The sequence below is a fragment of the Pseudorasbora parva genome, chromosome 24 (genome assembly GCF_024679245.1).
Source record: "Pseudorasbora parva isolate DD20220531a chromosome 24, ASM2467924v1, whole genome shotgun sequence".
Taxonomy (NCBI): Eukaryota; Metazoa; Chordata; class Actinopteri; order Cypriniformes; family Gobionidae; genus Pseudorasbora; species Pseudorasbora parva.
In genome coordinates, this window is record NC_090195.1 from 19,478,789 (window position 1) to 19,500,636 (window position 21,848).

The 21,848-nt window shown below is 37.0% G+C and overlaps 1 protein-coding gene across 1 annotated transcript in view; it reads left to right on the forward strand.

Moving 5' to 3' along the window:
* jph1a (junctophilin 1a) overlaps positions 1-17,831 on the forward strand; it is a 66,393-nt gene extending 48,562 nt beyond the window's left edge. The window contains exons 4-6 of the mRNA XM_067435019.1: positions 12,097-12,797; positions 12,898-12,994; positions 15,634-17,831. Of these exons, the coding sequence (XP_067291120.1) occupies positions 12,097-12,797; positions 12,898-12,978 (782 nt within the window). The 3' untranslated portion in view covers positions 12,979-12,994; positions 15,634-17,831. The remainder of the gene's footprint in view (positions 1-12,096; positions 12,798-12,897; positions 12,995-15,633) is intronic.
* Positions 17,832-21,848: the final 4,017 nt, after the last annotated feature.

The following is a 21,848-nucleotide window of genomic DNA, read 5'->3' on the forward strand; positions in this document are numbered from 1 at the left end:
TAGACATATCTCCCTACATTGGCAATCCTATTTAAAACAAATAAAGTTTATTACTCAATATTACAGAGCACTAATATTAGTAGAGAGTTCCTCAGCGATTGTTCTAGTTCCCTTTTGAAATATTTTAGGCTGAAGCCAAAGAATGTCATCCATATCAAACCGAGAATGTTCTCTGGATGAGGAATGTAAGGCTTGTTGAGTGTGTCGTGCGTATGGTACATTGCTATCAGTAAGCGGATTCAGATAAGAAGAGGGGGCATGTCAAATTACAGCTCTATTGTGCTGTACACCTCTCATGGAAAAGGTCCCAGAAACACTTCTCAGTTTTCAGAAGCAAACCCCACCCAAACACATAAACTTCTGCCAGCTGAGCACAGGGAGGTCAAGGGAGAAAGGTCAGGCTCAGAAGGGAAGTTGGTACATAACCTTCTGCTGATCTATAACTGGAAATCACCTTCAATAGGAGACGTTCATGTTGGACAGGATGTGACTGTGCAAATGAGTCACGTCTTACAGGTACCAGGGAACTCTGTGAGTGCCATTTGGGAGATAATATCTTAATTAAACTGAGAACTGCTGTTGCTCAGATCTGCTCAGAGCTGTCTTTTCGTTCTACTAGTTATTTTTACTCTCTGAGGGACCTTATTTAATCCCTTTTTGTCATTAAACCACAAAATCCATTATTTGTGAAATCTAATGCCAGATTGTTAGGAACACTACCTTACACTACCGGCTTGTTCAGAGATGAAGTGAAACTGGTTTTGTAAGAATTTGTAACGTTAGATTGGGACTATTGAAAATGAAGTACACTCTTACTGTGCAGAAGTCTCTTATGCTCACTGAGACATAGTCTCAGTAAAAACAGTAATATTGTGAAATATTATTACAGTTTAAAACAGTTGTTTTCTATTTTAATATACACCGAGCAGGCATACCATTATGGAGGTGAAGTGAATAACACTGATGATCTCTTCATCAAGGCATATATATTTTTCATGAGTGGGATATATTAGACAGCAAGTGAACATTTTGTCCTCACAGATGATGTGTTAGAAGCAAGAAAAATGGGCAAGCATAAGGATTTGAGCGAGTTTGACAAGGGCCACAATGTGATGGCTAGACGACTGGGTCAGAGCATCTCCAAAACTGCAGCTCTTGTGGGGTGTTCCCGGTCTGCAGTGGTCAGTATATCAAAAGTTTATCTATCAGTGGTGAACCGGCCACAGGGTCATTGGCGGCCAAGGCTCATTGATGCATGTGGGGAGCGAAGGCTGGCCCATGTGGTCCGATCAAACAGACAAGCTACTGGAGCTCAAATTCCTCAAGAAGTTAATGCTGGTTCTGATAGAAAGGTGTCAGAATACACAGTGAATCGCAGTTTGTTGCTTATGGGGCTGCATAGCCGCAGACCAGTCAGGGTGCTCATGCTGACCCGTCCACGCTGAAAACGCCAACAGTGGACACGACACGTGAGCATCAGTACTGGACCAGCAATAGAGGAAGGTGGCCTGGTCTGATGAAAGATGTTATTTTACATCTCGTGGATGACCAGGTGTGTGTGCATTGCTTACCTGGAGAACTCATAGCACCAGGATGCACTATGGGAAGAAGGGAAAAAGACAAACTGGTGGAGGCAGTGTGATGCTTTCGGCAATGTTCTAGTGGGAAACCTTGGGTCCTGTCATCCATGTGGATGTTACTTTGACACGTTACTTTGCAGACCATGTACACCCTTTCATGGAAACCGTATTCCCTGGTGACTATGTCCTCTTTCAGCAGGATAATGCGCCCTGCCACAAAGAAAAAATAGTTTGTAAATGGTTTGACAAGCCCAACAAGAATGAGGTGTTGAATTTGCCTCCAAATTCCCCAGATCTCAATCCAATCGAGCATCTGTGGGATGTGCTGAACAAACAAGTCCGATCCATTGAGGCCCCACCTCGCAACTTACATAACTTAAAGGATCTGCTGCTAACATCTTAGTGCCAGATACCACAGCACACCTTCAGGGGTCTAGTGGAGTTCATGCCTCGATGGGTCAGGGCTGTTTTTGCAGCAAAAGGGGGGCCAACACAATATTAGGTCATACTGTTATGCCTGCTCGGTGTATGTTAAAATGTAATTTATTCCTGTGATGGCAAAGCTGAATTTTCAACATCCTTACTCATCAGTGTCACATGATCCTTCAGAAATCAGTTTTTATCGATCTTATAAAGAGTTTATAACGATCTAATATCTATCTATCTATCTATCTATCTATCTATCTATCTATCTATCTATCTATCTATCTATCTATCTATCTATCTATCTATCTATCTATCTATCTATCTATCTATCTATCTATCTATCTATCTATCTATATATATATATATATATATATATATATATATATATATATATATATATATATATATATATCTATATATATATATATATAAGAATACACCTACTGACCCCAAACTTTTGGATGGTAGTTTATTTAAATTTAAAAATAAAAATATATACATAACAGTTTTGTTGATAATTGGAATTCAGTTCACTGTAGTCAAACTAGATTCATTCAAATCAAGTTTATTTTGATAGTAGCACTTCTGATAGTTTAATTTAATTCTGATAGATTAATCCAAGGGAGGGTATAATTTGTTAATGAGCCTATAATAAGTGCCACTAGATTTAATGACTAACACACTTGAGGTCAGAACTGCCATGTGTTTATTTAAAATGATACCTTTTCTGTACATACCCTGCAAGCTAAAACCAACTAGATATTCACATTTCATGTGTGCAAGTGGTAGCAATCTGTGTTATTAGCTCTGTCTATTTATGTTGTGAGTTTCTTGTACAGAAATCCAACAATATGCTGCTCATATGTTTCTGTGTTAATTAGAAAGTCCTGGGTGTTTCCTATTTCTGTTTGCTCATTTGCGATGCTTAGGCAATTCCCCCATATCATTCGTCTTCTTTCCAAGTAAATATGCACAGTCTACTTGAACCAACAATGCATCCTGTTGAACAGCACTTTCAGTGTGACATCAGACACTGTATGGCTCTTCTTTACATTTCAGTTTTAAAGAAGGTTTGTTTTTAGCATCAGAGGTCATTGTCTAATCAGCCATACTTGAACAAATGCACTAGATAATGTCGAATAGTACCATCCTGTAACATATATTTGTTGGTTGCTGATAAGATTTGCTTTTAGATTTATCTATAAGACATAAATAGCTGTACATAGTGCTTTTACTATCGGTAAGTGTAAGAGGTAGACTGGGTAAACCTGTACATTCATTTCTACTGCTTCTGTTAGACTTTTGCGGGAACCAATCACAGACTGGCTTATACACCTGGTGTGCTATTGGCGGGTTTAACACGATGGCTGCGTCCAAAAACCTAGGCAGCTGACTTGTTGCCTTGCTGCCTTATCAGACAATGACTTGTAAGGCAGTGTTTTGTGCATGAAGGCACCTCACACAAGTAATTTCGGACAGACTTCTAAGGCAGTGTAACAGTTTAATGATCTACAGCAAAATAGAGCCAGCTTTGGTGAGAACTAAACACATTTAATTACTACATTAGTAATTTCTCGCTAGAAATGACATCAGAAGTGGAAAATATTGGTAAAAAATACATTTACACACAAACTGATCAGCAAACGCAACTCTCGGACACCATCTTTTCCCCCCAGCTCAACTGTCACTGAATGGAAAGCACAGGATTGTGGGATATCAAAGGCAACGAAGGATACATGCACGCTGCCTTTAAAAATCGATCAGATGAAGGTATCGCAGGAGACAGAAAGTGAAGCAAACAATAGATTCGGACGTTGCTTGATGCCTTCCTGCCTTAAAATGTGTCCTCCGAAGGCAGCATTTGACATAATGACGGATAGAGAAGGATGGATCGATGCCTGTTGATTACGACTCTTGTGGTCTGATTGGTTGAAGGACTATCCAATTGCGTACAGAGTCATTTAAACTATGCCCATAATTGATCACACCTCTTGTGCAGTAGAAAATACATCTACATCTACAAAATACAGACTCCCCAGACCAATGTTCAATCTTAAAAGATTGAGCTTGGTCTGGTGATAGCCTGACAAGGTAAGAGGTGTTATTAGTGATGCCTAGTGTGGCTGATTGTTTAAAATGTTGGTATCAGCTATATGATAAATAAATAGTTACATATTCATCAAAGGTTTGGGGCCAGTAAGATCTTTTTTTTTTAAAGCAATTAAAACTTTTATTTAGCTGGAATGCATTAAATTGATAAAAGGTAACAGTAAAGAAGACGTTTATAATTTTACAAACGATTTATCATTCTAATAAATGCTGTTGTTTTAAACTTCATCACAGAATGTTGTAAAAGAAAGTATCATGGGAATCATTATAAGAAATGTTTCTTGAGCAGCAAACCAGCATATAAGAATAATTTATGAAAGATCATGTGAAACTGAAGACGGGAGTGATGAAAATTCAGCTTTGCCATCACAGGAATAGATTACATTTTAAAATATATTCAAATAATTAAAAAAAGATATTTTAAATTATTATAATAACATTTCACTATATTACTTTAAATAAATTTGATAAAATAAATGAAAACATTGCCAAGCAATGCAGCAACTTCACACAATAATACAAGATTTTGCTCATGTACATTTGTGTGCGTGGGTATATATGGACTATTTAACAGTGGTTTCAACTGCAGCTCATATTTGTTTTTATAATATGATGCGATTTTGGTTTATAATATGATGTTTTCATAGCAGAAACAAACCTTCAATTTGAATTGTCGCATGAAAACAAAGTGTCTTTCTGATATGATCTGGCCTGATCCACCTAATCCCCAGCGGTGCCTTGTTCTCCCACTAGCTCTCAAACATCATGCTCAGAAGAGTAAGCACTAGCACTCGTAATTGACATTTCAGGCTTATGGCAGATTACTGCAGAGGTTAAGTATGCCTTTGTAACACATCAGGAAAAAACGCTGCATTGTCGCCATGGTGGTCTTTAGGCCTCATTTGAAATGGTCTACCCAACGAGGTTTATAGAGTGACGTTAATTGCGCTATATTTGGAGCAAGTGTGTCCTTTACGGGGAGCTAACGGAGGGATAGTTGGAATGGCAGGACAGCGAGCAGGGTTGTAACTGCAGCTGTCCATTCCTTCAGTCAGACGTTTGAACCCTGACTGCACCTCCTCTTCCCACCTCTCTTTAAATCATTGCCCATCTCTGGGACTTCAATGCAAGGTGTACAGAACCCAGCTGGTTCCCTGACCTTATGACCCCTTTTTTTCTTTTCTTTTTTATTAATGCCATTTCATTCATTTATATTTATCTTACAGTTATAGTTCAAACAAATGCATGCGTAAATATTATTTTATACATTATATAATTATTATTATTGTAAAAGAAGCAAGTACATGTAGTAAGACAGTTAAGATTGATATGCAAAGATGACCACAAAGATGACATATCCAATTTTTAAACTGAGAAAATTTATCTACACATCTACACATCTCAAAAAAGTTGTGACAAGGCCATGTTTACCACTGTGTGACATCCCCTCTTCTTTTTTATAACATATATAATATACACTTACCTAAAAGTAATATACACTTACCTAAAGGATTATTAGGAACACCTGTTCAATTTTTTATTAATGCAATTATTTAATCAATTTTTAGCGTGTCATGGTTGTTGGTGCCAGACTGTCCGGTCTGAGTATAAGTAGAAGAGTAGAAGAGCAACTTTAACTGAAATAACTGCTTGTTTCAACTGAGGTATGCAGCAAAGCATTTGTGAAGCCACAACACGTACAACCTTGAGGCGGATGGGCTACAACAGCAGAAGACCCCACCGGGTACCACTCATCTCCACTACAAATAGGAAAAAGAGGCTACAAATCTACAAAATTGGACAGTTGAAGACTGCTCTGTTGCCTGGTCTGATGAGTCTCGATCTCTGTTGAGACATTCAGATGGTAGAGTTAGAATTTGGTAAACAGAATGAGAGCATGGATCCATCATGCCTTGTTACTACTGTGTAGGCTGGTGGTGGTGGTGTAATGATGTGGGGGATGTTTTCTTGGCACACTTTAGGCCCCTTAGTGCCAATTGGGCATCGTTTAAATGCCACAGCCTACCTGAGCATTGTTTCTGAACATGTCCATCCATTTATGACCACCATGTACCCATCCTCTGATGGCTACTTCCATCAGGATAATGCACCATGTCACAAAGCTCGAATCATTTCAAATTGGTTTCTTGAACATGACAATGAGTTCACTGTACTAAAATGGCCCCCACAGTCACCAGATCTCAACCCAATAGAGCATCTTTGGGATGTGGTGGAATGGGAGCTTCGTGCCCTGGATGTGCACAAATTATGTACAAATCATCGTGCACAAATCTCCATCAACTGCAAGATGGGCCAACATTTCTAAAGAATGCTTTAGCACCTCTCATACTCATTTAATTTATTGTTCTATAAGAAGGTAAGAAACATTTATTTAGAACATAATAGACAATAGACAATTTGATTTAGTGTTGAGAAAATGTTGCTACTGTAAAATAAATATGCTATTTATAATTATAAAGATAAAGTCTGTCATTATGACATGATTTTTAAATACACAAGACATCACTGGCATGAATTAATGAAGTGCTTAATAAGTTCAAAAGCCCTGGGCCTGTATCACATGCCCCATCAAGAGAGATAGCTCCTTTTATTGGGTTAAAGAGCCTATTAATATTCTTGACAATGTAGATAATAAACAAAACTTTAAGGTTGATTGCATGGCTAGGTTTGTTTTTGCTGCGTTGAAGCATCTCTGAATTTGATATATTGGATGCTGAAACAATGGTACTGCTTTAATTGAGTATCAAGTTAATTGAGTTGTGTCTCTTAACTGTGGGTGAAAAGATTTCATAATCCTTCTCATGTCATAAGGATCGTTGTCAAATGCCTTATGCTGATTTTGAGCCATGAGGTTCTATTGCCACTACTTACTTTTGGAGTTGAATTTCACATGGTAACATGACAGTTCTCATTATGCATCTCACTGTCTCATCATGTTGTTGTAAGATCTTCTTTTAAGGTAGTATTATTTTTATTTAATTAGTAAGTAGCTCTGTTTTTTGCTTTGTTGCAGTATGAAAAATCATTTCTTAAGCAGTATTTTTGTCTTTAAGGATCCTTAAAATAAATTAAATTTACTTGAAATATTAATCATTGTATTCAAAGAATATATTTTAAATTAAGTTTATATTTCTTACTAGAAGGCACAATATTTTTTTTTTTTTTTTTTTTTGATGTTCTGCTTGTTTTAAGATTAATTCAAGAAATAATCTGTCAAAAATATCTTATTATGGCTAAAAAAAATATTGGAATTTATTAAAAAAAAAAAATCATACTATCTAATTTAAGGCTGTTAAGAGTATAGATTTTATTTTATTGGGGGGGGGGGGGCAAAATACTGAAAAATGAAAGAAAAAAAAATCATAACTGCACTGCACAGGTACCATAATCTAATTAACAGAGGCAGCGGATGTGATTGCGTAACAGCACAACCTCTTGTTATTGACGCTCGGTCTAATTTAAGGTTGGCGAGGATGCAATGCTCCAGAGGATTTAAACGGCCCGTGCTTCCCCATAGGCCTGTCTAATGGTGCTGGAAAATGGCCAGAATGATCCATTATAGCCATCCTCTGTGGACAACACAAAGAAACATATTACTCTCATAAACCTATGGGATTGCTTTTATATCACTCTTTATTTCTCAACCAAGCTTGTAATGCATTTGTAGTGATTCGGTTTATGCATTCTGATTATGCAAATAATTGTTGCTATATAACTATAATTGTTGCTTCAAGTAACAGTTTTGCCTACTGCAGTGATTCCCAACTTTTTTTTGTCTTGCGTACCTTGTTTGATTCCAAATGCAGCGTCACAATTAGCATATTATCTGTCTTCAATATATTCAAAATTATAATGAATGTGTCCCAAATCATAGTATGTTGAAAAGAGTATTCCAAAGATACACTGGTCTACTTTTTCTGGTTAGAATCCGAAATGCAGATCTGTACACACTCAAACGACTTTTTCTGGTTAGAATCCGAAATGCAGATCTGTACACACTCAAACGACTTTTTCTGGTTAGAATCCGAAATGCAGATCTGTACACACTCAAACGGCTAGTATTGCCCACAACGCATTGCAAGTTGGACAAAGACTGGATTAGAACTACAAATACAAATAAAGTGTTAAAAAACTACAAACATGGTGGATGTGTGAGTCAGTTAAGTTTAGGTAAAGGGGTTTGAGTGATTAATAATCAGTATCTAACCTGACAAAAAGATATGTATGCAATGTTATCCACTTTATATTTCATCTACAACAGCCTTGTTAACATTATTAACTTTTAAATGCATCATTATACAAATTGCAAACACGTGAGGAGAGTCTCTGAATGAAAGACTCAGCTGGCAGATCAACGTTCTACCACATGTCTCTCCGAAACGGTCAGAAATTAAATGAAATTGAATGTGGAGGGTTTGAACTGCGACAAGATGATTGACAGGGCAGTTTAAACGTAACTTAACGGCAGAGCTATCAGCTTGCCTACTCTTTTGCTACACACTCAAAAGTATGTCTTTTTCTTCACAAACAACTGAATAGTATAAGTGTAGTGAGCACATGGGTGCGTGGTTTCTGTTACATGTCTACAGTTCAATTGATTAGCCTCCTGATTTATTTAAGCCCTTGCTTCTCCTCGTTCGCTGCATCTGAAATTGTGTATTGCCTAAGTAGGTTGAATTTGAATTTTGTTAAAAAAGTACAATATAGTATGATCATTTCTATAGTAGTATTAATATGGCTATGAATGAAATTCAGATGTACTACATCTGCCATGTTACTGTCATGTGACCTGATTACTGATGTAAATAAAATAAAAAATGCAGTCAACTTTTATTCCTCATCACACAAATTGCAGTACCCTACTCTTATGCATATTATTTTGTAATTAAAATATTTGTTTGTACAAAAGACTTACAAAATATGAACTTGTTAACAGATAAAAAAAGATTAAAATGATGCCCCTTTTTTACCAGATGTAATCTCATGTATCCCCAGAATGTGTCTGTGAAGATTCCTCTCAAAATACCCAACAGATCATTTATTATACCATGTTGAAAATGCCAATTTCTGCTACTCCCCACTCCATTTCTAGAATAGGGCAAAGCCTTTACATCACTGCTTAGGATACCAACGGCAATAAGAAATCAGGAGAATATATAGTGGTGTTCAGCGCAGTCAGAAACAACACACACACAAACATGTTGAACATGTTGTGACTGCTATAAAAATGCTTTAAATTTAAAAAGAAAAAAGAAATGTTTTAGAGATTTAACAAAAAAAAACAATCTAATTTTGCTTTCAGTGTACATGTAACTGTTTTGGAATCAATGGTCTAATGCCATGTTGTGTGCTTTTCAGTTGTCATTGTAGTTCTGTGGGCTAGTTCAAGGTTTGTTATAGTCATGTATGGTGTATTAAGATGATTTTTATTACATTTGCTCAAGTGCATTGTATTTATTGTTTTGTTTAAATAAATTACAGTATTTTACTATTGTGCCATCCCAGGGTAGCGGTCTTCCACTTTCAGAGTCTTGCTTGAGGATTAAAGAGAGATCAAAGCAATCTTAGAGCATTATGTGGACTTTATTTTTTAGTTGCTCCACTACTACAAGATTAACAGTTCTTGGCGTTGGTTAGAGAATAACACTACACAAATGCTTGTAACATGAGATACTGTGATCAAAATCAATCTTAATGATGATAGATACATATTTTCTTTCATTAGTATCTGTTATGTTTAATGACCTACTTATTCTACTTCTACTTCAGCTAGTTCACAGTTGGTCATATGAGTGGATCAGTGTCTTCTGTAAATGACAGAAGAACAGGCTTGTGTGTTTGGCAGAGAATTATGCTTGCAGTACACTACCATGATCCCTTAGTCCAGTGAATAACACAGGATCTTGCGAGAGAAGTTCTGTTCAAACAGAAAGAAAATAAAGCATGAGCTCTTATCAAGTTATTGTGAGAAAATATGTTCAGAGGATACATTAATCCCATTAAACATTAAGAATGCCCTCTCACTCTTTGAAGTTGGTCATCATGGATGCCAGAGATGTCAAGTGAATTAGACTGCAGTTAAATTGTTAGGGCTTAAGCTAGTTGGAGCCATATGATTTTCCCGGAAAGCTCTATTATGCAAACTCAGCACTGCGTCATTCATAGTTTTGCTGTAACATTCTAAGCGGTTTATTAATTGAATTGATCTAGATGGACTAAGTGTTTTAATTGACAGGGTGGCAGAGTGAACCAAGGTTTTTGTTGGGAATTTTCATGGACCCTTTTACATTTCCAGGGGTCTCAGAAGCAGAAGTCAGCATAGTTGGGGCGATTGGGAGATGATGACAGGAAATATAATTTATGTATTCTTTTTTACTCTATAGCACAAAAAAAATCCATGATAATATTTCAATGCGTCCCAAGAGGTAAAATTTGCAGCAGAGTTAATTTATTTTATATATATATATATATATATATATATATATATATATATATATATATATATTGCTATTTGTACTCGTATTGTGCTTCGCTATTTGCACTCGTTGTGAATACGCTGGCCACAAGAAGTAATAGCAACGACCTTGCCAAACTAAAAAAATGCATGCACAGAGACAAAAATGCATTTGCCGATATATCTAAATGTAGGAATGATGTTGAATAACCCCTATTTCTAAAACATTGAATTGTTCCTTTAAGTCACTTCCATGTTAGATTCAAGAGAGAGGCCGGAATGGGTGCCGCTCGGTGTCCACCAAAGCGTTTTTAGCCATCTGAAAAATGCCTGGTACTCTCTGAAAACAGCCAGAATGTTTTTTCCAGCTGAGACGCTTAGGTTGCTATGATTTGGAATATCCACAGCTTTAATGTGTTACTAGTATCTTATTTTGAGGAATATCACTGAATATAAAAATGCAGTAACCAGCAACTTCATTGTTTTTTAGTTGTTGTACATGTAGGATGGTTGGGCAGTGTAGTATTTGTAAATACTATTATTTTTGCCTAAGAGAACGCAATGTTTGAATGTTTTACACAACATTTACACTTGGTAGGGAGCAGGTGTAAATGTATTTTGTACTAACTGTCACAGTTATGTTCTTTATTGTTTTTTTGCTAAGTCCGGTTTCTCTGTTCGTCCGATTAGTAATGTATTTCACGTGTCATCTCATTACTTAACTTGCTTATCCCTGTGTATTTATACCCTGTGTTCTCCCTCATTCTCTGTCCTTTTGAGTTTTGTCAGTAAAATACTTTAATTTTGATTCTCCTTCGCTTTTTTGCTGTTTACAAACCATGACACTAACATTTTGAAAATACGAACATTTTCGAAAACCCAAAAAATGATTTACACAAACATTTGTTCTGCTCATGTTTCATGAATTAGGCCCATAGTCTCCTAAAAAAAGAAACGATTCTAAACTGCTGAAACTCCAGTATTGCTTCATATTACATACCTGCATAGGTTTGTAATAAATTTGCATAATGCCAGCCTATCGTCTTCATTGGCTGCTCACGAACAAATATTGCTTTGACCCGCCCAATGGACTGGGGCATCTGACCAATCAGAGCAGAGTAGCCTCACGAAAAGGAGGGGTTTAGAGAGACCAGATCTTCAAAATAACAATTTTAGACTCTGAGAAATTATATGCAATGTATATTATTATTATTTTATTTATTTTTTACCTTAGATGCATGTAAACCTGTTGTAGGAAACCTTCGAAACAAAATGAGGATTTTTTTTAATAAGATAGAAGGGGCACTTTAATTATATGACTCTTTTGACCTTGAATTTGGTTAACATGAAATGAAGTTTACTATCAAATTGCTGGTTAACTTGAATCATATTTTGAATCCTTGAATCTCTTTTGGGTTGTTCTTGAGTTTTGCGGATCTGTGTTAGCTGCCTATTATGGTTTGTAGTGTGATGTCCTTAACTTCCTCCATCATCCCTTTCTTACAGGACTTGACTACATCAAACAAAAGTTCAGTGAGCCGGTGGAGGAGATTCAGGAGGAAGCACCTAAAGAGGAGAAGGAGAAGGAGGAGGAGAAGGAGAAGTCTTCTAGTAGCCCTTTCTATCGGCGCGGCACGACTCCAAGCCACTCTCCTGCCCAGAGCCCAAACCCTTCACCTCCTCCCTCTCCTCAGAAGAGCCAAGCACCCAACCCCAGCGCCAGCCGCAAGATAAGCAAAGACAACAGCAGCGTAGTCCGAAAGATAAGCAAGGACAGTAGTAGTGTGGCTCGCAAGATAAGCAAAGAAGAGAGAGCCTCAATTGTGGCGGAGATCACCAAAGTATCCGCCCCTCCTCTTGCACCAGCCATCAAATTACAGGAAGTGCCCCCACCAAAGCCCCCCAAGGCCATCATGCCTTTGCCCAAACCTGCGAGCACAGGTAATGGGCAGCTACATGCTGCTTATCACAGTTACTATGTGAAGCCAATGGTAAAGTTGCCCCCACCAGAGGAACCAGAAGATGATGAGCCTGAGATGACACAGTCTAGCCTGGCTAGGATGCCTCCACCACCCAAACTGGTCAGGTCGCCCACTCCCAAACCAGAGCCCAAGATCAGGAAACAAGAGTCCATTAAACCAAAGAGTTTAGCTGAAACCAAGAAAGCCAGCATAGATATGGCAGATGAAACACTAAAGGAAGAATCTGTAAGTGCTTGGCTACTTTAAGTGGCTTGCTTATACAGTACATGCAAATTTGTATTTATAGTTGTGCTGTAAATGTTAAATCATGTGTCTTTTTACCCAGGGTCCTAATTCAATTTTGGTTGCCATGGTTATGCTTTTGAACATTGGTTTGGCAATCATTTTTGTCCATTTCCTGACATGAAACACTACCATTTAAGGTAAGAGTTTTTCTTTCTTTTTACATTGCAGTTAAAAATTTGGAGGATTTTTAATGTATTAAATGCTGTTCTTTTTAACTTTCTATTCATAAAAGAATCCTGACAAAAAAAATGTATCACAATAAAACAATTAAAAAAAATAAGCAGGAAGTGTTTTCAACATTGATAATAATAAGAAATGTTTATTGAGCACCAAACAGACATAGATTATGATTTCTGAAATCATGTGACACTGAAGACTCCATTAATGATGCTGAAAAGTCAGCTTTGAATCACAGGAATAAATTAAATTTCAAAATATATTAAAATAGAAACAAATTACACAATATTACAGCTTTTACTGTATAATGATAAATGCAGCCTTTGTGCGCATAAGAGACTTCTTTCAAACTTTTCAACAGTTAAAATGTTAAAGTTAACATGAATTGTCACTGGCAACATATTCACCTGCATAATTTTCGTGAAACAAGATATATTCACCAAGAAACATTTTTTTATTTGAGTATTGAATGAAATAAATATAGTCTTCCACTCCCTTAATCAACTCCATTAATAATAATAATAATAATAAATTTTATTTATAATGCACTTTATATTAAACAAAATCTCAAAGTGCTACAGAATTTAAAAACAAAAACAAAACAATCAACAACAATAAATAAATAAAACCGAAAAATAAAATAAAATAAATTAAACAAGTAGCAAGTCAATTAAAAGTCAATTAAAAGCTCTGCTAAAAAGGTGGGTTTTAAGACCACGCTTAAAAGTATCTATAGTCTGTGGAGTCCGCAGGTGGTCAGGGAGAGCATTCCACAGACTGGGGGCTGAAGAGCAGAATGCCCGATCCCCCATAGTACGGAGATTGGCTGTGGGAGTTTTGAGGCGATACAGCGAAACAGAGCGGAGGTTACGAGTGGCTGTTTGTGTGGTGAGGAGTTCCTTGAGATAGGAGGTACTTATTAGGGATACTTATCAGTGCTTTATCTTTGCGGTATGAAATGTCTTAGATTTTAAGAAAGCATAATTTACAACATAATTCTAACATGTTGATTTTTGTATTCCACATATGTTGTCACAGTCAAGAGTGTGTGGGCTAAGTTTCTCATAATGGGAACCTGTTGTCTAACAGCTTATTATAGACTTTTTAGCAAAATTTTAACAGTAAAAATAATTATGAAGCTTAAAAGACTTACACTGTCATCTGGAATACTGTCTGTATGAACATGCAATGGGAGTCAAGCCCATATTCTCTAACCAGTAATCATAGCGGAAGTGACAAAAGTAATATAAAAAATGGTGACTTCATATAACTGAAGTCTTATCGCTTTTAACATGACCAATCGAGCCGAGTTCACCTGTCAAATCTTCATTAACCGATGGCAGCTTTTATATCTGGATGGAGAGTGGCGCAATTGAGTTTTGTACACAAAATAGACAGGAGCAGCTCCAGTGGAGAACATGACTGGTCCAACTTTTTTTAAAGTGCTACATAGCAGAGTCTTAACGGGTCGGGTACCCGCGCATAAAAGTGGCTAAAACGGGTGGATTGTGACATTTATAAAATTCACGGGCAGGGATGCGGGCGGATAATTAACTCTGTGCGGGCGGGTAGTAGCACGGATGAAAACTAGGCCTATGTGCAATATTTCTGTGGCGAGGTGAACGTGAGAGCGAGAGCGAGGGAGACCGGGGTGTGATTGTGAATGAGCGTCACCTGCGAGCCACACCGGTCTCGAGTCCTCTGAGGGAGCTCGGAGGCATATCATGGGACGAGAGATCACCACACCTGGATTTTACGTTGAGTTGTGTTTACGTTTTATTATGTGTGTGCGTGTAGCAGATGTCCGTGAGGGGCTACCCACATTACTTTCGTTTTGTTTGGTTAAAGTCTTTTAAATGTTCGCCGGTTCCCGCCTCCTTCTTCCCCCCCCCGAACATATTGTAGGCTATTACAATTTCTATGTCCAAATTACCATTACACATACACGCAACAACGATATGCCATTTGACCCATCACGTCACCACCACTGCGACATTGAAACTTTTGTTGATGCCTCTCGTAACCCAGAAGGAGCGAGCGTTGCAGGAGTAGCAATGGATGAAGTAAAAGTAAAGTTGGTGAGTGGAGTAGCCTATATGAAATTGTTGACAACGAGTCTTTAAAGGCACTTTTGCCTGTTTCATTAGCCCATTCATGAGTCATGACGCTGTTGTGATGTTGAGAGAGGTGCAGGATAAAAAAATAAAGCATTTTAATTTGAATGATTTGCGTGTAGTTATTTATCGCAGGCACGGGTTGGGTAACGGGCCAAATATTAACGGGTCTGGGCGGGTGCGGATTTAATTAAAAAAAAATTCACGGGTCGGATCTGGTGCTAAACCTTGCGGGTACGGGCCGGGGCGGGTCTCCAAAAATGGACCCGTGCAGGACTCTGCTACACAGTGTGAATGAGTGAACATTCATACTGATACTGAAATTGCAGTTTGAAGGATGGAATTCACAAAAAATGAACAGAAAGACAGTTTTGAACAATGAGCCAACATACAAAATAACGGCAAGTCCCTGTGACAACTAGCCCCAGCTGCATTTTCATGAATGTACTGTTACTTTTAACTCTGTATTACATTTATTCCTTTAGTGTTGGATGGCAACACACAACACAGTTGTGTCAATGACCTTTCTGAAATCCAAACGGCACCAGGCAGTCTCCAGAGGGCAGAGGGAGCTGAAGAATCAACATACGGGAGTTTGAAACCCAGAGCATCATCCTTGAAAACGGCATGGTCTAATGTCACGCGGCTCTGGTAAACGAGATGAAAATATTTGGGGGGAAATTTACCATTAAAAAGGAAACAGAAGAAGAGAATGCAGTGTAACGTGATTCATATCTGCTGATGGAAAGCCTTAATATCAGCCACTCCATAGGTCTCTGGCTTCTGGCAGAGACTTAACTAGAAATGTTTGATGATGCACTTTTACATGATGGGCAAGAGCAGCTGCCTTACTCATTTACCATCTGACGTGTAACTGGGAGATGTGCTCGCAGTGCCAGAGGAATGCGTTCAGGGGGCTTTGCTGCAGCGGGCGTCCGTTCCAGTGAGAGGAAACCGAACGCGCACACCAGCGTCACTCGTCCATCTTACACCCTTTACTGACCCACTGCAGTTTCTTCTAGCATCTCCTTCGTTCTTCTCGGAAGCTCTGGAGTCGATGCTCCCTACTGTACTCATCACGTTTCAGTTTTCGTTTTCATGTACCGTTCTTTTTTTCCTTTATGTTTGTAAACCTCAATCCAAATCGTGTTTGAGTTATACGAAGCAACAAAAAATCACTACCAAGTATTGGTACTATTTGAAAAAAATGGGTAAATATTATATTATTTATAAAAAATGTGCAATATGATTTATTTTTACACTTACAGAGTTGAATCGTTCACTAATGAGGGACATTGCAGTTCTGTCCTATTTATTCTGGTATTTAAGAGAAGGAAAAACATGAACAGATTTGATATGGGATATGCGATTTCACACTTTCTTTCTTTTTTTCTTTTTTTGGATCACGCCCATTCTGATCATGGCAAAAACCAATCGAAAAGTCTTATAAAGTGTGTTATTTATTGAATTCTGGGAATTGACTGTTTGTCATGTTATGTATATGAAGCCTATGCCATTGTGCATGCAATGTTGTGGAAGAGTTGTCGTGCTTCATATGTCAGGTATGACGTGTGACAGCTGGTGAGATGTTTTGAAGAGAAAAAAAAAGTGACGTTGAGGGCTTGCTTGCATGCTTGTGATCTTGGATGCTTTGGATATCAAAAGTCAGGTAGTGCCACAGTCGGGTGGCGCTAGAGGAAGTAGGACATTGCCTTTAAGAGTCTTTAACAGTACTTTAGTTTACCTCAAACGAAATAAAGGAAAAAGCCTCGTACGAGATGAAGTCTTTGTCTTAAGTCTGTAGTATGCAAATTTTTGACTGACGCAGTCATTGGGAATTGATTTAAAATGTGCCACTATATTGTAAAATTATTTTCTTTTGGTACACAGGAAAATTGACTTTTACTTGGTTATTATTCTTATCATATTTATGTGCATTTCTCCTATTTGGAAGGTTTATTAAAAATTTATTTATTATATATAGAATTCTGGATATCGTTTCTAGTGTTTGGTGAGTGTACAAGGGCTTTCTCTTCTTCAAACCCTCATTTGCTTTTAGTTTTCGTTTGCATGGAGTCTTTAAATGCACTAAACGCCTGTATATCCGATTCAAAACAATCTGAGGTAAATGTTTAAGGCATCAGAATTTACTCTTGAAGGACGTGTTTTATTTGGTTGTATTTTAATTCTGTGCAACAATGCTGTGCAATGTGTACGGGCTCTTTATATATCTTTTCTGAAGGACAGTTTTGAGCTCTTATAACAGGACACGACAGGACAAGGAATTATTTTTCTAAAAACAAATGTTGCACAAACAAAAAACATTTATATACTATATAAGGTTTATTCTATTTATAAGAATTTTTATAGAGAACAGCCATTACAATATGAATTCTAAGATATTTTTCTAAAGAAATGCACAGCTGTATTTTGTGAAAAGCAGAATAGCTCCTTTATATCAAGCATCTCACACATCATCAGAATTAAGACTCTAAAACTATATATGATTCAATGGGATTTGAAATGCTGAGGATGCAGGAATCCTTTTTTTTTTAACTCTTCAATGCAAAAAATACTAATCTCTTACATTTCGAGCCCAGAGAGCCCCACGTATTTCTGTAATTTGAAAAGTGGTATTTATCTGTACAATAAAATGTTATGCCTTGTAAGTCTGCATTCTCCATATTTGTTTCCCGTTTTCTACTATTGTGCTATAATAAACATTCATGTACTGATTCTATTCTAGTGCTAAAAGCACTGGGTACTGATTCATTGAATCTGAATCGGCTAATCAAATTGATTCTGCTCTGTTTACTCTCATCCTTTCCTTGCGGGTCCAAATTACCCGAAGCCCAATTATACTTTTTGTTGTTGTTTTTTTGCTGAGAAAGCTTACTTCATTTCATTTTTATAATACTTTTTCTAATTTTTTATGCAATTTTTGGAAGAAATTCTTTTATTCACCTTTAAAGGTGCACTATGCAACTTTCCGTCCACTGGAGGGCGCCTATTCAAAACAAATCCGTAGTTTGATGATGCAAAGTGTGAGCGCAGCATCTCGGGACATGTGGTCTTCATCTCACAGCCGGTGGAAAATAGGACTCGGGCAGAATTCACGATCATGTATGCGGTTATTAACGTTACTGTAGTGTAAACCAGAGCAGGACCGAGTGTTGTGGAGCTGAGCACAGCTGCTGGAGCGATTGTTAAACAAATACCTGCCTCGCGATCACCGGGACTTTTATTATGACGGGACGGGACACAGTCGCCGGACGCCTGCACTGATCCGCTCTTCCAGTTATGATTATGAGGTAAATGCAGCTCTCTTTATCATATTAGATACATTTAAGTGTGTTGAAAATTATGTTATGACGTTACTCTGTGCGTTCACGTAAAGCTCTCCTGCCAAATAAAACCCGAAACTGAGGGTAGCGCAGATATGATGCAATTGACAGGCGACTTCCTCAAACGCTATGCTGAAACGTCCCGGTTCTTAGTTAAAATAGCAATTTTCTCGCAATTTACAAATAGTTGGAAACATTTGGGATACTGTAGGTACTCAACTGAACAAAATATATAACACCGGCCTAGTGGTTTTTGGATATTTTACTGCAAAAATACTACATAGTGCACCTTTAAATTACTAAATTTTATCAATAAATAATAAGTAATTAATAATTTAAGTACATTATCCACATTATTTTAACTTAAATTCAAAATAACTCACAATTTCATGCATAACCCTTTTAATCCAGCAAAAAAAAAATATCTTAATGTCTTTGCAGACCTCTTATGTAAAAAAAATTATATAGCAGCCAAGATTTTAAAAAAGCATCTCGAGATTAACGTCGTAATAATGCATGATTAAACTCGTTAAATTTTGCAAAAGAAAGTTGAGATACAATCTTGCGAATAAACGTATTAAATATCGAGAATAAAATCGTTGTGTTTCGAGAAAAAATGTGTTTCGAGAAAAAACGTGTTATATTTCGAGAAAAAAGTCAGAATAAAATCTTGAGAATAAACTCATTAAATATCGAGAACAAAGTCATTGTGTTTTGAGGGGGGAAAAAATTTTAGAGAAAAAAAAGTGATGAAAGGTCCTTTTATTAGACACGATTTCCAAGCTGACTCTTGGAAAGCTGTTGGCAGAATTTTTTCTCGAAACACGACTTTATTCTTGATAATTAATGAGTTTACTCTCGAGATTGTATCCGACTTTTTTTCTCGAAATGTAACAAGTTTAATCTCGCATTATAATGACTTTAATCTTTTTAAGACTTTAATCTTAATTTTAGCAAAGGGGCTTGGATTATATTTACTCAAATCCTAAACGGAGAGCTTGTTTGTATATGCATTCACCTTCACTGTTTCTCTCAAAAATGATGATCATGTTGGGTGAGTACTCTGTGTATCATTAAATTATTTTATTTTTTTACAACACTGGCAAAAATTGTTTATTCCAGCGCGCATGCAGACAGGGTTGCCAAGTTTTTGCAACAAAACCTGCCAACTACTAGCCCAAAACAATAGCTTCTCGGGGGAAAAAAGGTGTTGGGGGGGGGGGTAAAATGTGTTATTTTGGCATGGTTGCCTCCTAAAATTCACATTCCTGGGTCTATATATCACATAATTGAGGTTGCTTCAACAAGCGGACATGGAAAACAACCCGCGGGAAAAAAACGCGGACTTGGCAACACAGTGCAGTTAAGTTCTGTTGACATTTGACAAATAACGTAACACGTCGCTTCGTTGCTCTGAATGGTTGTAGGTCTATCCAATTGATGTCTTTCGGTTAAAAGACATCAATTAGTCTTTTGGTTGAAACGCCCCATAATCACAGGCCAATGGAGCAGTTTCAGACTCATATTCTGACTAGAATTGAGTATGAGCACGTCAGGCTATTCAGATGCAAATGTTGACAGGAAATCTTAAATGCGTTTTTAAATGAAATTGTATGCGTTTTAGCATTTTTAGGTTTAATATTGAGCATTTTTAGGTTTTTCTATATGTACTGAAGCATTCCTTGCATTCCTTTCATCATTAGGGGGTCAAATTGACCTGCGAGGGAAAGAGTAGTTACTTTTTTAATAACAACCACATAAACTACTCGAATCCAGTACATTGTTTGTGTGTATTCATGGTTCAACTGCGGCAAAAGTCAAAAGTTTTTATTTTGAAAAAAATTAACACTTTTGTTTTGGGTCATAACGACCCGGGAAGGATAGGGATGCACTAATATTGAAATTTTGTCTGATACTAATAATTATTTTCATGCTATGGCCCATGACCAATAAATAAACATTCTTAATATAATATTCTATGCAATATTAAAATGTTGTTAAAACTTTAATGCTTCATTTGTTAACATTAGTTAGCAACATGAACTAACAATGTAAGTTATATTAACAATTGTTAATAAAGGCAGAATGTATTGCTAATTGACACTTCATGTTAGTTAATGCATTAACTAATGTAAACAATTTTTTTGATTTCCTAAAGATTATTATTTAAAAAAAACTCAAATCAAATGACACCCATTTGGTACCAATGACACCCTGTTTCATCATAAATTTATTCACTTTTGCTGGGTTATTCTGCAATAGACAGAAGTACAGTATGGTTATAATACAGTGCATGCTGCTCTGAACCCTATGACTATTTAAAATACTTTCAGCGTTTCACTTTTGCATGACTAAATGTAGACATAGCGTGAGCACCATGCACCACACTAAAGAATCAGTTTCACATGTGTAATCTTAAACGTCTTCAGAGGCCAAAGCTTTACCAGCTTCTAAAAAGCGAATGTAACGTGTTGCTGAAATTGGATTAAGACTAGTAAGCAGGGAAGGGATATGGCTGGTTATGTGTTTTCTTAAAACAGAGTCGCTAAGACGTTAGCATGGGCAAAGTATCTTTCCGTGTTTAGCTTAGCACCGTTGGATCATTTGGTATTACTGGTTTCCACTTAGTTAACATTATAATGGATTATAAAGTGAATCACCCTTTAATTATAAGCACTGTGACAAAGAAACCCAAAGTCTGAGTATAGAGTAGGCCTACTTGGCAAATGACTCACAAACTAGTAATCTAAACAAACCAGAACTCTGTTTTTTTCCTGACATAAACATAAATCAGAAATGTAAAGTAGGTAGATTTTTTCATACACCATTCCAGATTTAGACCAAAGCAATTTGGATGTAGACCTATAGAACTTGAGTGCCAGAGAAACAAGCAAGCAGCCATCTTAAAGCTACACTGTCTGATATTTTCCCCCATCTAGCAGTGTAAAGGTATATGACCATCCAGTGAATAATAGTTTCTGTTCCTCTCAATTCTAATTTTGTTTTAACTCCTACGGTGGCCGATTTAGTCCAAGATTAACATGGCAATCCCCCTCTTCACATTCGACACGGTGCCATCGGGTGTTAAAACGCGAAAGGCGAAGCTTGAATTTACCGGTATGTCCCTCTTTGGCTAATGTACTTTCAAGATGGAGGGTCAGCATGGCGACCGGCATTCGAACCCCTCACCCGTATTTATTTTCAATGTCATATTATAAACTTACAAGAATACTTTATTACTTGAAAGAAGTATATATACATTACATATATACATTTATATATATACACAATGAGCACATATATTTTTGAAAGAACTAAGTGTTTTTAGCTAAGAATAAACTAAAAAAGTTACACAG